This window comes from Symphodus melops (assembly GCF_947650265.1).
Source record: "Symphodus melops genome assembly, chromosome: 19".
Taxonomy (NCBI): domain Eukaryota; kingdom Metazoa; phylum Chordata; class Actinopteri; order Labriformes; family Labridae; genus Symphodus; species Symphodus melops.
Window position 1 is genome coordinate 10323139 of NC_136709.1, and position 14567 is coordinate 10337705.

At 40.8% G+C, this 14567-nt stretch overlaps 2 protein-coding genes across 11 annotated transcripts in view; one reads left to right on the forward strand and one right to left on the reverse strand.

Annotated features, from left to right (window-relative positions):
* LOC306840316 (formin) overlaps nucleotides 1-10893 on the reverse strand; it is a 45615-nt gene extending 34722 nt beyond the window's left edge. For both annotated transcript variants that reach the window (XM_079369519.1, XM_079369518.1), the window contains exons 1-3: nucleotides 10786-10893; nucleotides 8253-9906; nucleotides 1212-1378 (exon numbers count right to left, since the gene is read on the reverse strand). In XM_079369519.1, coding sequence (XP_079225645.1) covers nucleotides 1212-1378; nucleotides 8253-9798 — 1713 coding nt within the window. In that variant the 5' untranslated portion in view covers nucleotides 9799-9906; nucleotides 10786-10893. The remainder of the gene's footprint in view (nucleotides 1-1211; nucleotides 1379-8252; nucleotides 9907-10785) is intronic.
* A 2520-nt stretch (nucleotides 10894-13413) lies between these two features.
* Nucleotides 13414-14567, forward strand: part of LOC306840613 (ryanodine receptor 3) — a 104195-nt gene continuing 103041 nt past the window's right edge. For all 9 annotated transcript variants that reach the window (XM_079370014.1, XM_079370015.1, XM_079370017.1 and 6 more), the window contains exon 1: nucleotides 13414-13822. In XM_079370014.1, the coding sequence (XP_079226140.1) occupies nucleotides 13775-13822 (48 nt within the window). In that variant the 5' untranslated portion in view covers nucleotides 13414-13774. The remainder of the gene's footprint in view (nucleotides 13823-14567) is intronic.

A 14567-nucleotide genomic window follows, 5' to 3' on the forward strand; every position in this document is an offset into this window, starting at 1 on the left:
CAAAAAAAAAAAAAAATTCCCAGGACCTGTGATTATTTTAGCCCTTTGCTACAAATAGGAACGGGGCTTGTGTGGATGAGGATTTAACTTATGTAATAGAAGTGGCTTTTCATGCACAGACAGTAAATCCCCCTCAGGGTTTGTACTAGAAAGAGGGAACCACTGATAGAGAGTGACGTGAGCGTAAATCTGACAAATATGAGATTAAAATAGAAATAAAATCACATTTTTATGTCGCAGAATGGAAAAAAAAAACACTACAGGGAAAAAAACAGAGATCCTACAGAATTGTGGCCATCTTCCAAAAGCTACCTTGGTATGTTGAGCTGTTACAACAAACTAAGAGATCACGATGAACATTATAGCTTTCTCTAAGAACAAGAACATAGATAATTATTTTGAAGCTGTGCTACACCCAAATATGTGAGATGGCTGTCACGTTTACTACATTAGAGTTTCTAATTCTGTCGAGCATGGCCTTTGTACTGGTTTTATACTCCGTCAGGGCAGCTATTGTGTCTTGGGAAAACAATGCATCGCTTGCAGTGATACACACCCGCCTTAAACCACACCTAAGAAATGTGCTTCATCTGACACAGGAATGAATGCCTGTAATGCTACATGATGGACTCCTGACTTATTTAGAAACTGTTTTTTACAGCCTTCTTTTGGATGATTTAGGAATACACAACAGTTCTTTAACGGTTATGCTTTTAAGCATTAAAACAACTGGAAACAAACATTGCATTGTTTGCTGCTGGCTTGTTTCTATTGGGAAGGAAAACATACAATACAATGGGATTACATTGGTCACATGCGCTGCACGAAAACAACAATATTATCACAATAACAAATTAAATCTCTAATCACTCCTAATAGCCTACAAAATTGAAACAAGTTTAAAACATGTTCTCAATATGCAACAAATGAAAAGAAGGGAGAGATTTCACAGTGTTTGGTCTGAAGTAAAAGAGGGTTGAGTGGAATGATCTCAGTCAGTTTTGGCTTAACACCCCACCCTGCAGATAATAGTCCCTGACCTGTTAATCTTTTCAAAGAATGCATGATTAGGTGAAGTGAAGAAAAATGCGAGGGGGGGGGGGGGGGGGGGGGGGGAGTAAAAGAAAAGGTGGTACACTGCTCTTAGTGTGACAACATGCATTAGAACTTATTCGAAAGTGTTTGTGCTTTTCATCGTTATGGCTCCTCACCGTGCCTTCCAGCTTTGGTATGTAGGGCGTGTCCCCGATGATGTCATCCTCAGGTGGTGTGATGCGCAGGAAATCCAGGTGATCTGGGCGAGGAATGTGTGAGATGGGCTCCTGAGGATCATCACCATCCAGCATCCAAATGTCATCGGGACGCAGGAGGGAATCTTCTACAGGAACACACACACAGGGTAATTATTCAAAGCCCTATGTTAAGCAAGGAATCACTGGATGGAAAAAAAACAACAGCACAAAAAGGATAAATCAGTTGGATACAATGAGGTTAATTGTTTGTTTTTTTTGTGTGTGTAACCTGCACGTTTAAATAAAGGATGAGGTAGAAAGCCGACATCAGAATCTTTTAACATCAAACAGACAGAAAGGGAGAGACCACTGTTTGCTGCAGGCCTCAGGATGAAGCTATTTTTATCTGCACTTAACCATCCCAGTTCCCATCATCAACACCAGCAGAGAGCCACACTGATCCAATGAAGAAGTCAACAGCAGAGAACTGGCCTACAAAGCAAATACGACAGGCTAATATTGATTTGCATTCAAGAAATGTGCACTATGGTGTCGCTCAACAGTAAAACTACTACACTGAGGGTTGTGGGCTGGTGTGTGTTTAGCCATCAATCAAACAACAGTACTTTACCTTAAATATATCTCTTTACAAGGCACTCACAAAACATGCTCAGTGAGCTGTAATAATGTAAACTGCTTCGAATATACCACTAATACAAAAATATTACAAAGAAAACCTCCCCCTCTGTGCTGGTTTTGCAGCACTTAGCAAGGGAGGTTTGTCCTGTGCTTTTTAGAGCGTCAGGCCTTTAATATTTACTGCTCAGTGACACACTGCAGACACAGCCGTCCTCGTGTGCTTGGTGGTGAACAAATCACATGGTATCGACTTCAAGAACCATGAAAGAGGTTCTGCTGCCAACAAATGAGGAAAGGGAATTTCAAATTCCTCTCACGTGCACACAACATGATATATCTGGCTGTATCAAGAGATCCAGTCATGAAGAAAAGGAAAGAGGGAAAAATACATGGTGAGAGATAACAGGAAGGGAGGTGAAAGAACACGGAGGAAGAAAGGGTGGTGGAGAAAGATGAGACAATATAGTGTGTGCATCTTCAAGCTTGTGACCTCATTTTCCTCCAGCTGTAAGACAACACCTTGACCTGTTTCAGCTAAATTAGAAGCTGAAACACAAGAAAAATAAAATCACGTTCAATAATCTGCTGCAGTATCACATAACCTTCCTGTTGTTTGTATATTTTCAGAGAGAAAGCAGTTTAACCATAATGCTCCCCAGCTGCCACTTCTGAGTACATGGAACCTGTTTCAGCTAAATTAGAAGCTGAAACACAAGAAAAATAAAATCACGTTCAATAATCTGCTGCAGTATCACATAACCTTCCTGTTGTTTGTATATTTTCAGAGAGAAAGCAGTTTAACCATAATGCTCCCCAGCTGCCACTTCTGAGTACATGGAAGTCCCTTTGTACAGCCTCAGCCAAAAGCTTTAAATTCACTTACACACACACACACACACACACACACACACACACACACACACACACACACACACACACACACACACACACACACACACACACACACACACACACACACACACACACACACACACACACACACACACACACACACACACACACACACACACACACACACACACAAATTGGGGATGGGGAGGAGGGGTTGGTAAAAAATGAATGCAATAACATATAGCATCAGTCACATTCAGACATGAGGAGACAGCAGTATTGCCTGCAGTCCCTCCAGTTATCTCTGGCTTGGACAGCAGAAAAATAAAAGAGATTAGATTGCTAACTTTTCATTATCATAATGTTTCACTGCATGGCTCTGCAGCAGGAACTGCTGACTGGTAGCTGGGCGACTTCCAATTGCAAAGTAAAGCCAAGTTCAGGAAGAGAAAAGAAATAATTCTTGTGCACTTTTGCCAATGCTAACAGGAATGACAGTTAATTATTTACTTCATAAATATGCACAAATTGACCCACACTGCCCCCATCTGGAAAGGCAGGCAAATGCACTTCTGTCTGCCTTTGGCCAAACAAACACTGCAGTGAAGCTTTCTGTTCTGCTACAGGCTCTTAATAAGAAAATTAAGAAACAAAACACTGCAATGTGATGACAGTAAACCGATGTGGAGGAGCAACTTTTGAATGCATTATGTAATAGACACACATAGTGAGCTTAATTTCGCTGGCGCTCGGGAGAACTTTGTGTTTTAATGCATTTAATCTCTTTCCCTGCTCCTCTAAAAGCCAGGACAGAATCACAGTGACCTTCCATAATGGAGGGCACGCCAGCTGCAGATGGGATTGTATTTAATGCAATGCTAACCTAATAACTCCAACATAAGACAGCAGCAGTCAATCAAACAATTATTATTCTCCTGTGTTTTCATATTATGGAGTTATGTTATGAAGGCTGCAGATATCTACAGTACATACAGGTGCTGCCATAGAGCAAACCAGCAGCTGTTGATTGACATGCAGTAATCTGACATTGAAAATCACAGAGTGCGAGTGAGCAGCTGTCAGTCAGCGAGCATTTCTCTGGGCTAACGTTAGCATTATCATTTCAACAGTGGAGTATCTGTGTTCAGGCCGGCTCAGGAACCTACTAACGTCCTATCCTGGCAGGTGGGTGTTGTGACTGGAGATGGATTAATCCACTTGTCACTTTGCTGCACATCAGTCATTCAGCGGCTGGAGGAGGCTGTAGTTTACACGACAATACAAAAACAATCATTATCCAGACCCATAAAACCAAGGTGGACGTATACGTTTTTTTGGGTTTTTTTTTTGCATGTCTTCCATTTATCATCATGTGCCAGAAACTGGTCAAACAATGACAAAAAAAGTTGGGTTGTACAGTAGTAGTTGAGCATAAATGTATGCAGTATGCAAAAAAATTGGTCAATATTGTATATAACAATATGATGGCGATAAATAAACACTCATTTAAAAGTGCCTTTAAACTATAACTCATTTTTTATGGTTAATCTGCTGTTCTCACCATTCTAAACAACACCTGTGTTTTTACTTAATTTAAAAAGCAGGTTGAAAATTGAAAAGCAGGTCAAAATTGCAATTACATGCTAACATACTATGGGTGTGTACTGTTCAGTGAGATGCTTCCTGTTGGTCCTTTCCCCCCATGACACAATTTAGCGTGGTTACCGTTTGTGGCTTTATGTTCTCAAATGCAGCACTATTGGACACTGCAACCGCCAATCAATATCGAAGATAATTTCCTATACATCCAACTTTTACAAGAAACACTCTTATATGCTAAATCAAATAATCTGCTGGATGTTTATTGGAAACCTGAAATGCAGCAACTACTAAATCTGATCATTTCCTGTATAGTAAAAGAACCAACGCTTGCCAGACAGTGCAGACATATCAGTTATCAAAACAGAGCTTTCACAAATAACCTCATTTTTTAATTCCCCCCATGCCCCCCCTTCCCCATATTATAACTGTCCCCCAAACAACTTTGGACAGTGTGCCATATTTTAGCTGTTCTATGACCCCATCAATCAAGTATATAAACAAAACTGGGCCATGTGGCATTTTCAATATTCCTCCCCCCTTCCATCACTTTAGCCAGGATGGGGGATCATAGACTTTTGCATAAATCTAAAAAAAAAACAATCAAAAAACAGGAATAATAAATTACCCAGTCACTTGAGCTCTTGTCACTGCTGTTTTTCCACACTGGCTTGTTGGCTGCATGGCCATCAGGCTGGCTGATGGACCTACTGGTTTAGCTGTCAGTAGTACTGCTCATGTAAGAGGCAGCTACAAGTGGAAGCTCAGAGAAGAGTTCTGCGGTGCTCTGAGAGACACACGTGTAATGTAACTTGACATGATGCCCACAGATTCATCATTAGTCATTTGAAATGTGGTTCTGGAGGCTGATGGGTTTTTACAGAGCTAAGAAAAGAGTGCTTTTACCGTGCATGGCAGGCGACTGACTGGAGCAGGGGAAATTTGTTGAAGTTTTGTCCAGTCCACGACATGTTTTATACGGTTAAACATTGAGGAGAAGCCTCTAACTAGAAGCCGCTCATACTAAAAAAAAAAAAAAAAGTTGGAACATAGCTAACATTCACAGCGGTGTTAGCATTGCAGTCATTTATTAAAGAAAACACGTTACTTGTTATACAAGACAGACCTTTGTGCTCCGTTTGTCTGTATGCAGAGTGAAGCTAAGAGCAAAACAGTGAGACAGACTGAAGTGCAAGCTTCTCTTCATTATCTGAATAATGCTTTCTCTTGTCCTCAACCTGCTGAACAATGTTGCATATAGCAGGGCACTTAGTGATGAATGACAGCTAGTAGGGAGAGCTGGGTGAAGCTCTCTTTCTCAGCACTGATCAGTTTCATATGACCTCAGTTAAACCTATTGGGTAATCTTATTATGGTACTGCCTGCCATGTCTGTCAATAAAAAAGGAACATAGCTGAAGGAAAAGGGATTGATGGAGAAAAATGTGTATACTGCTTAAGATTAAACGATAAAATTCTATGTGGAAAATGACACTTTATAGTATAAAGTAGCTTCTTAGGGTTTCTGATGCAAGTTTTTTTTATAGCTATAAAAGTGTTTGCTTCAAATTCACTGTTCTCAAAAGAGCAAAACCACAATAAAGTATATTATAACTACTACTAATTTATCAGCTGAAGAGTCAAACATTACCTAGAGCAGTAACACAACCAAAAGTATATTCAATATATGCGTACATTTACCAGGTGAAAATTAAAATGACTCGGAGCTAATCTTTCTGCGTCTCTGTGGAATTGGCTAACTGTTCTCCAACATTTTTCAAGTTTCTGCTTGATTATGTAGAAGTATTTTATTGTCTTTGTAGCTTGCATTTGCTAGCCAAAAGAGGATGTACAGTACAAAACTTTAACGTTTTCTGTGTAGTTTCAAAATTGTGTTTGGTTTGCTGATAAATGTCTAGATAGCATGAGACATAAATGCTATTAAGCTAACATGAAGACATACTGGCAGGCTCTAATTAGCATCACATACACACTCCAGCAAGGTTACACAGACTGCAATGAAAGAGCATTAGAACATGAAGCAAACAGGATAATTTGTTACTTTAAAAAGACCAACCCTATCTGCATAACAATTATGCTCATTAATAAGCAATGAGCTTCAGTAAGATTAAAAAGCATGAATCATAATCACAACAGAATTCGCAAAGCATGAAGGAGCTTCACAATGACCCACTTAGTCCTTTCGGCTGGACCCTGTGATGTTCATTTATCTGTGTTAGCATCTAAAGTGTACTCAATTATCAAGCAACACAAGGGGGATGTAGACACAGATAAGATTCAGCCAAATCGATAAAAGGCTCTTTTTTTTTTAGATGAAAGGTTAAAGCCTTCGCTGTGAAGGTTGCGCAGCGTGAAACATCTAGTTTGAATGATGTAAGAAACACTGCCAGTTTTACTTTGATGGTCAGGGTTTTGTTCGGTGGATTATGGGTCATAATATCACATCATTACTTCTATCAAGGGCTTGGTAGATATTTAGACTGCAATAAATACATACATATACATTATTAAAAAAGAAAGACATGAAATCTTGTGTGTGTATACTGTATGTGAAAGTGTTACTGACTGCATCCTTTTGTATGCATGAGGTGAGGACAAGGTCAGTTTCAATATCAACTGTTTAAAATCGTCTCAACATTAGGAAGACCGAGCGATACATCCCTCTAGCTTAGCTCCGCACAGCTCAGCTCTCCTTCTCTCTGTAGCGATTGCTGAGCTCAGCATTGCCAACTGAATTAGATGAGCTGGTAGTTCTCTGTCATGTTACAAATTACAGACTCTGTAGCACAACAACAAAAAGCACCTTAGCTCTTATAGTGGGGGTAAAACTGTGCAAACTGACATTTAAAAAGGTCCAAGACAATCCAGAATCTGTTAGCAAATGAGAAAAATCAATGGAATATGGTCCGTTTCCTGTTACAGGTTAAAGTAAAGCTTGTGTTGCTGACAGAAATTATTAACAACCTTACAAAGTAAGCTAATGCAATAATGATGACGCCTCCTTCAGTGAATCAAACCAAAACCGCAAACTTGGATTGCTTCTAGTAAATGGGTACACATCTTCTGCCATAAGTAAATCTTCAATTACTGATTAAAGAGCCAAAGGTCAAAACATTTGGCTAAAGTTTGTGTTGTAAGTGTGTTAAAACATTTATTTTATCACCACTAGCAAGAGATAGAGATTAAGCAATATAGGGAAAAAAGAACTGCATAAAAAAAAAAAAAAAAAGTCTAATCTTTTTTCTGTAACCCTTGTCCCTGATCCTTTGTCAGTTTCCTGTGAACTGGACTGGATGTGGGTTTTAAGGGAGGGGCAGCAGATCACTGAGGTCCAAATTGGCAATGCTTCAGTTAACAGTGTGCTCACGAGAACCCTGATCAGGTCGAACTCCGTGTCAGCTCTGAGCCTTTGATCTGGGACACTCCAGCTAATCTCTGCTTTCCCAGCAGCACCGAGAGAGTTAAAAGAAATCATCAGTGAAACTATTCTCTGGACCCTGCTTGCCCCCTTGTACATCTCTGTTGGGTAGTTTTTAATTTGAGGTTGCACATGTTCACCAGCTTCAGTAGTCCAAAAAAAAAAAAAAAAAAAAGACTGAATAGAGAGTCTTTAAAAAAAAAAAAAAAATTCAATAAAAAAATCGGTCACACAAGTTCATAATTCCATTAAAGGAAACTGTTTGACAGTTACATGCCCCACAGAAAATTGCTTGAACATTTCGAAAACAGCCTGAGGCAGTAAGTCACACACAGAATCATACACTTGAATCTCTCAGGCATCCTTTTTTAGTTCTGTATTCGAGCATCAGCACTGCCAGATGAAAGGCATATTATGACAAGCGTTTCACACTACTAAGATGATAAAAGCTTTAGTGTTCAAAGGGGAGCATTGTAAGATCTAACAGCTCACCTGTTGTGGTGGAGTTGCTGGAGGAGTTCCACTTGGAGCTGCTAGGCCTCCTGCTGAGGTTCAGATCCAGACGCGTGATGGTGCGCTTGTTGCCATTCTTGTCGATGACCTCAGTGAAGAGTTTAGGGTCGTCTGTGTTACTTGAGCTGTCTTGTTCTTGGTCCACATCTTTATCTGAGAGCAGTACAATGCGATGGTTGAGCTGTGGGCTTGCCTGTATGGATGACAGAGGGGACAGGACTGGGGACATGCTATGGAGGCTGTTGGAGGGAGGGAAAGAGGTGTTGAAGACCCCAGCGAGAGATGGCGAAGAGAGGTTCTTGGGGTGGGATTTGGCTTGGGGGAATGGCTCATTTGTGTGGGATAGAGGTAATTGTAGCCCATCAGAAAGTTTTCGGCCCGTCTTTCCACCCTCCTGATTTTGTCCTTTCCACTTTGCGTGTTCCTTCTGGCAGTTACTAGGCCCTGGATTTAGCATGGACGGCCCTTCCTTGTCAGGGCTTATGTGGCTGACATGTTGCACTTTCCCATCTACATCCTGCACTTTAGCCACAACCCTGACCCCTGTATTACACTTGTCCATTGTCTTCAGAGATGATCTATTCTCAGATAATGTTTCATCTAAAGAATCAAATGTCTTGATTGGTCGAAGGTTGCTGCCGCTTTCCCGTCGGGTCAGACCCTCCATCAGGTTGCAAAAGGACCACTCGTAACCCAGCTCACCATCGTACTCTGAGAAGTCAGCACAGAAATCCATGTCAGGATCAAATCCCCGGTTATCCTCCATGAAGTCCCAACCCTCACGACCGATCTGGAAGGGTTCCTCCATGGGTAGGATGGGGTTACTGACTGCGCTGACATAAGAGCCAGTGACCGAGCTGTCAGAGACGTGAACAGAGTAAGGAGCACCAGGGGTCTCTTTCACTACTGAGGCTAAAGATTTAGACACACCATTTTGAGCAGGAAGTTCATTTGATGAAGTCTTACTTGGCACTTTCTTCTTCATCTTGCTTTGCAGAAAATCCTCAGCACTGTCACGCTTTTTACCTCCCAACTTCTTCAGCTTTTTGTTCTTAAGCGTAGCTTTCTTCTGCTCTGGAGGCCCAGCGCGAGGATAGTTGGTGCCAGTGGGAACCTGACCTCCAAGGTGAACCTCCTGACCCTCCATGTAGTCCTGGAGTTTCCCATCCTGGTTACCCATCCTGACTTTATTGGCACAAACCCTACACAGTGATAAGAAATCCGCAAGCAACTGATGGTGCTCAGCCGCCAGCCAGCAGAGCTCTGCTACTGCTTCCTTTGTTGCCTGCTGGGAGTTGAGGAGTTTGCCTGAGGAGTCGGAAGACTGGCCTCTTTGTTTGGACACAGCAAGATCCTCCTTTCTCCAGTCACGGTCATTAGTGAACCTTTCTGAATGAGGGGCGCGGCTCTTGTACTTGAAGCCTGAAGACCGCCTCTTGGGGAAATACAGGCTGATGTGGCTTAGCTCACGGATGGGTGCATAGAGGAGCAACACAGTGTGTGTTCCCTCCATGATTGGTGCCATGTCAATCACTGAAGATCTCTGAGAAAGTGGTCAGTCCCCAGACTGAGAGACTGGTTTTGGACTACAGAAGAGGATCTCTGACTATTCATCACCTGGCCTGTCCTGATGCTGTCAGGGAGAAAGTAGAACACACTGTAAGTCCGATGAAATGTCCAATAACATGCTAAACCTACTCGTGACTTTTAGGCACGTTGAAGACGGTTTACTAAAAACACAACATAGGAATCATAATCTTAAAATGTTCAACATATAAAAAAGGTATGCATAGCATTGCAGGCTAATTTCAAAGCTAGTACTGCTTAACCAATCCTAACTGGTTCTTCTCCAGCAAAGGCCACTCCATATTTCACAGCCAAAACCTTTTAGTCAATACAAAACTAAATGAATTCAACATTGCATGGATTAAACTTGTTATTCTACTAACTAGTCTTCCAAACCATAGGCTATCTTTGAATCGCCCTCCTATTTGACATTGCTGTATTACCAGATGAAACATCTCGAAAACCTATTTCATCGACATTTCTAAGCTGCCGCATAAAACCTGTGTGTCAAATAAGGGGACGACACACGCAGAGTGCAATGCAGTCGATGCCATCTGAGGCATATGAGCAGAGCAGGCACATATTTCATGTCTTTCAGTGGTTTCTCTGACATTTCGCAACATCTCTCAACTGTTTACATCATAACATAATCCTGCTGTGGGACAGTGTCACCTTGCATCGAGACACGAATGCAATTGTCAGTGTGTGAAATGCAGCATAATAACACTGTGTTGTGCTTTCTGCAGCACACATACAACTTATATTAGTAAACATTTAGCCTGATTTCTGGGACATTTAAAAGACGTGACTCCAAAAACTCCGCAGTCGCCTCACTATAAGGTTCAGTTGTACAATTAAATGCTTTTAAAAAGCTTTGGTTCAGTCAAATAAACTTGCAGAAGGTCGAAGCCAAGCAGCAGCTCTTAAATGTCAAACAGTCACTTACCCGATTTAGTTGCATGGGTAATATGTCTTCACATCTCTCAGATGAGCTCTGCAACCAGACAATGTTCACAGCTGCTTCATCAGGGTTTGCTGCCATGAATGACGGGAATTTGGACCAATGGAAAATCTCAGCGCCGGCTCGCTGCACTTTGATTGGTTTCTATTCATGCATCCACATCCCACAATTTGAGTCAGTGCAGCTGCAGCGCTCAGGTAGACCCTGTGATCGTTTGGCAGTGTGATTTTGCAGAGGAAGAAGAAAAAACAAATGCTGCGGCTTCAAAGGAGGTAATTTGATGTCGTAGTACTGACAGCAGTTAACAGGCTAACATAAGACAAAAGCAGAAAATGTATTTGAAAGCACCTGCTCTTAAAAGTCCGAGGAGAAGCCATATCTTACGAACCAGAGACACCTCGTGGCTTACTTTTGCATCACACTTACACTCTCAATTGCTACTAGATTATATCCTGACAAAATGTGTTATGTTTTCACTCACTAGCAGGATTTCACATTTGTGTGGTATTGTATTAAATATATAATGAAATAAGGGGAATCATAGTGGAAGAAAATGCACAGATACAATGTAAATGTTTTTTTTTGTGCCAAAATGGCGTTTCAGAATATATTGTACCCATAAAACAACCCTTACACCATAACCATCATCTAACTTCACAACATATCACATTTATTGTTGATCAAACGTGCCATTGTGTGAATGTGTACTTTTTTAAAATTTTATTTTTGCAGTTTAAAGTTACATTTCTGTAAAATATCCATCTTGACTACTTTTTAACTGGACCCCCTGGGCAGGTGAGTGACAGAACAAAAGACACACAAGGTGTGCTAAAACAGAGATGCAATACTGTACACTTAACATGATAGGATGTTTAAAGCAAGGACAGCAAAACAAACAAACAAACAAACAAACAAACAAATGGAACAACATTATTGTACATCCAGAGACACATTAAACACAAGCAGAACAACATGATACAATACAAGACATGCATTAAAACAGGACAGCAATACACAACAACCTGCAAAGCACACAATATACATAAAGGCAGGACAACTAAACAGGCAGGCTTAAGTTAAGGCACAAAATCTACTTCAAGCATAACAGCTGTACATTGAAACTAATAATCAGAATCATAAATAGAACATGGCTCAATTATATGGTTACATATGATTGTATTTTTTTAGTCAGGATTTTAAGTTGATTAAATAAATGATACAGTATGCTTCACAGTTATTAATAATTGATGGCAGACAGTTCCATGTGTGAGCTGCTCTCACTAAAAAAAGCTGACTGTCAAAAGACAGTTCTCTTTTAATTCTTAGTGTCATAGATCAATACAGGCATGCAGCTTTATATAGCTTTATAGATCTGTGGTAGGCTATATATGAATGGTTAAGAGATTTATAGATAAGTTACCGTCACATGTCACCCACATCTATTACCACAAAGACATGAGGTGTTTAAAATATAACCCATCTGATTATGTGATTACTTTTAATACATTAACAGAAATATTTTTGTTGAATGAAACAATGGCTATTGAAATATGCACGTTATCATTAGGCAGCTTGTTTTAATAGGCTGCTAATAGGGCAATCAAGAATGAAGTGGGTAGGTCATTTTTCAGCATTAATGAAAGAAGAACAAGGGACTAAATTAAAAAGAAGTGGGTGGAAGGAAAAGGAGAAGAGAAGGATGACGTCTAATAAAAAAGCTAATTGAAAGAAGGAAACGCACTGTGAGGACATAGTCTCCGGTCACATCGTCGACGCCAGAGGGCGCCATAGCATCATTATTATGTAGCACATGTCTTTAGTTTAATTTGGTCGCAGGGATGAGTGGGCTTCAACATGCCAAGGCTGAGTCAACTGTGATTCAACGTTGGATAACTGGGGACCAGACTGATCACTGTCACTATATTAAGTCCTCAGGAAAAAAAAAGTTTCATCTATTGAATGAAATTAAATTATTCATGAATGACCATTCATCCCATCATGTTATACAGTAAATGGTAAAACACTTAGCGCAGGTGGGTCTAAATGTCAGTTGTTTTAGGCTGCGTCATTTAGAATGAGGATCTTATATAGAAATTAAATTAATTCAGCTAGCACAGAGATATTTTTTGCATAAAGTAAAAGTTAAATCACTACAAATGCTTTGTGTAGGCGGTTTTTGAGGTTTTTTCTTACAATGTTTTAGACATACTGTTATTGTAATGGTTTTGCTCGCAGTGTGAATAACTGTTTACAGAAAAAAAAAACATTTCTATAGGTCTACAGTGTATACCTATAGAAATGTTTTGATAATAATGTAAAGCTATCCTTTCGTTTGTTTACATGAATGTGTATGCAGTATTTCAATCATCACACACGCACACACGCGTGCACTCACAAGCCTGCATTGGGGGGTGCTGTCCATGGTGCTGAATTAGTGCTCAAAACAGTGGACAGGCTATCCATACATACTGCCCTACAGATTGACGAAGACGGTTACTTACACAAACTAGCATGTTCACTGAACAGTGGTCGATAACGGGGAATTTATAACACAATGACAACAAAAAGAAGAAAATACACAGGGCAAGTGACAGAGATAGATGAACGTTTTGTAATGCCTTTTTCCATCTGCATTTATCACACATAGGTTTAAATATTCGCGCTTTCTCGGCTGTATTCATTAGGTCTGCCTGTGACGTCGCAGATAAAGATCCCGCTGCTGTATCGTGGCTATACGACGTGGCTTCACCCCGTTTCCCCACCGCCTCACCGTCCCCAGTGGCTTTCAGCACACCGATGCTGACACACACTCCTCCTCCGGGCGGCGAGCAGGGCATGAGCACAGGGGCTTGAGTGACACATGCTGCGGTAGTCTACCCCGCTGAATGGCCGTGGATTAGCCATATATGCTAATATCGATAGGAGAGAGGAGCCAGCGGAGGCTTCCCGAGTCTGAACAGGCTCCTTTGCAGCCATGGCTGAAGGTGGAGAAGGAGAGGATGAAATCCAGTTCCTCAGGACTGTAAGTACATTTCCTGCCGCTTGTAGTTGAAGCGCCCGCTCAGGTGGCTGTGGAGACATGTGAAGCTTTCTTTTTCATGGTACCTTGTATGCGAGATTATGACAGTCGCTTGTGACTTGGTTTGATTCAAACAGGTTATTTCATTCTGCAGCCTTTGATAACCCTCTGCATTCCTGCAGATCTTTCAGGCGGTGGTAGTGCTCTTTTGTTTTGCGCATGGCTCACTGACAGCTATTGTCTCTTCTGCAGTCTCTGTCTCCAGAAGTTGACAGCACTATTCCCCGTGCCATGAAAAAAACTTACACAAGCCCCTTTCGGCACCTTTGTATTTATAATTGTCGGTTTCAGTTTTAACAGAGCTTGAAAGTCAAAACACTGTGATTTAACATGCTCAATAAAAAAAGTCAGGCATCATAGCAAATCTCTTTCAGAAGAAGGAATGAAATGTGAGCCATTGTGCAGCATATTGTATTATATATTCAAACGTGGTCGCTTGGCAGTGAATGCTGCCAGTCCAGACAGTCACCACAGGGTTCCTGTGCAGCAGCAAAGGTCTATGCAAATGAACTTAGATCCACATTTTGTAGTAAATACAACATTGCTGCAACCAAACAGAATTAATAATAAGTCTACTTGTTGAACAAAAGCCTATATAGCAAACACACTAATGTATTAAAGGGACTGCAATTTAGGATTAAACTGGATGGACAATATTTTCTATTCTTGGCTCCAGAACTGCACTACA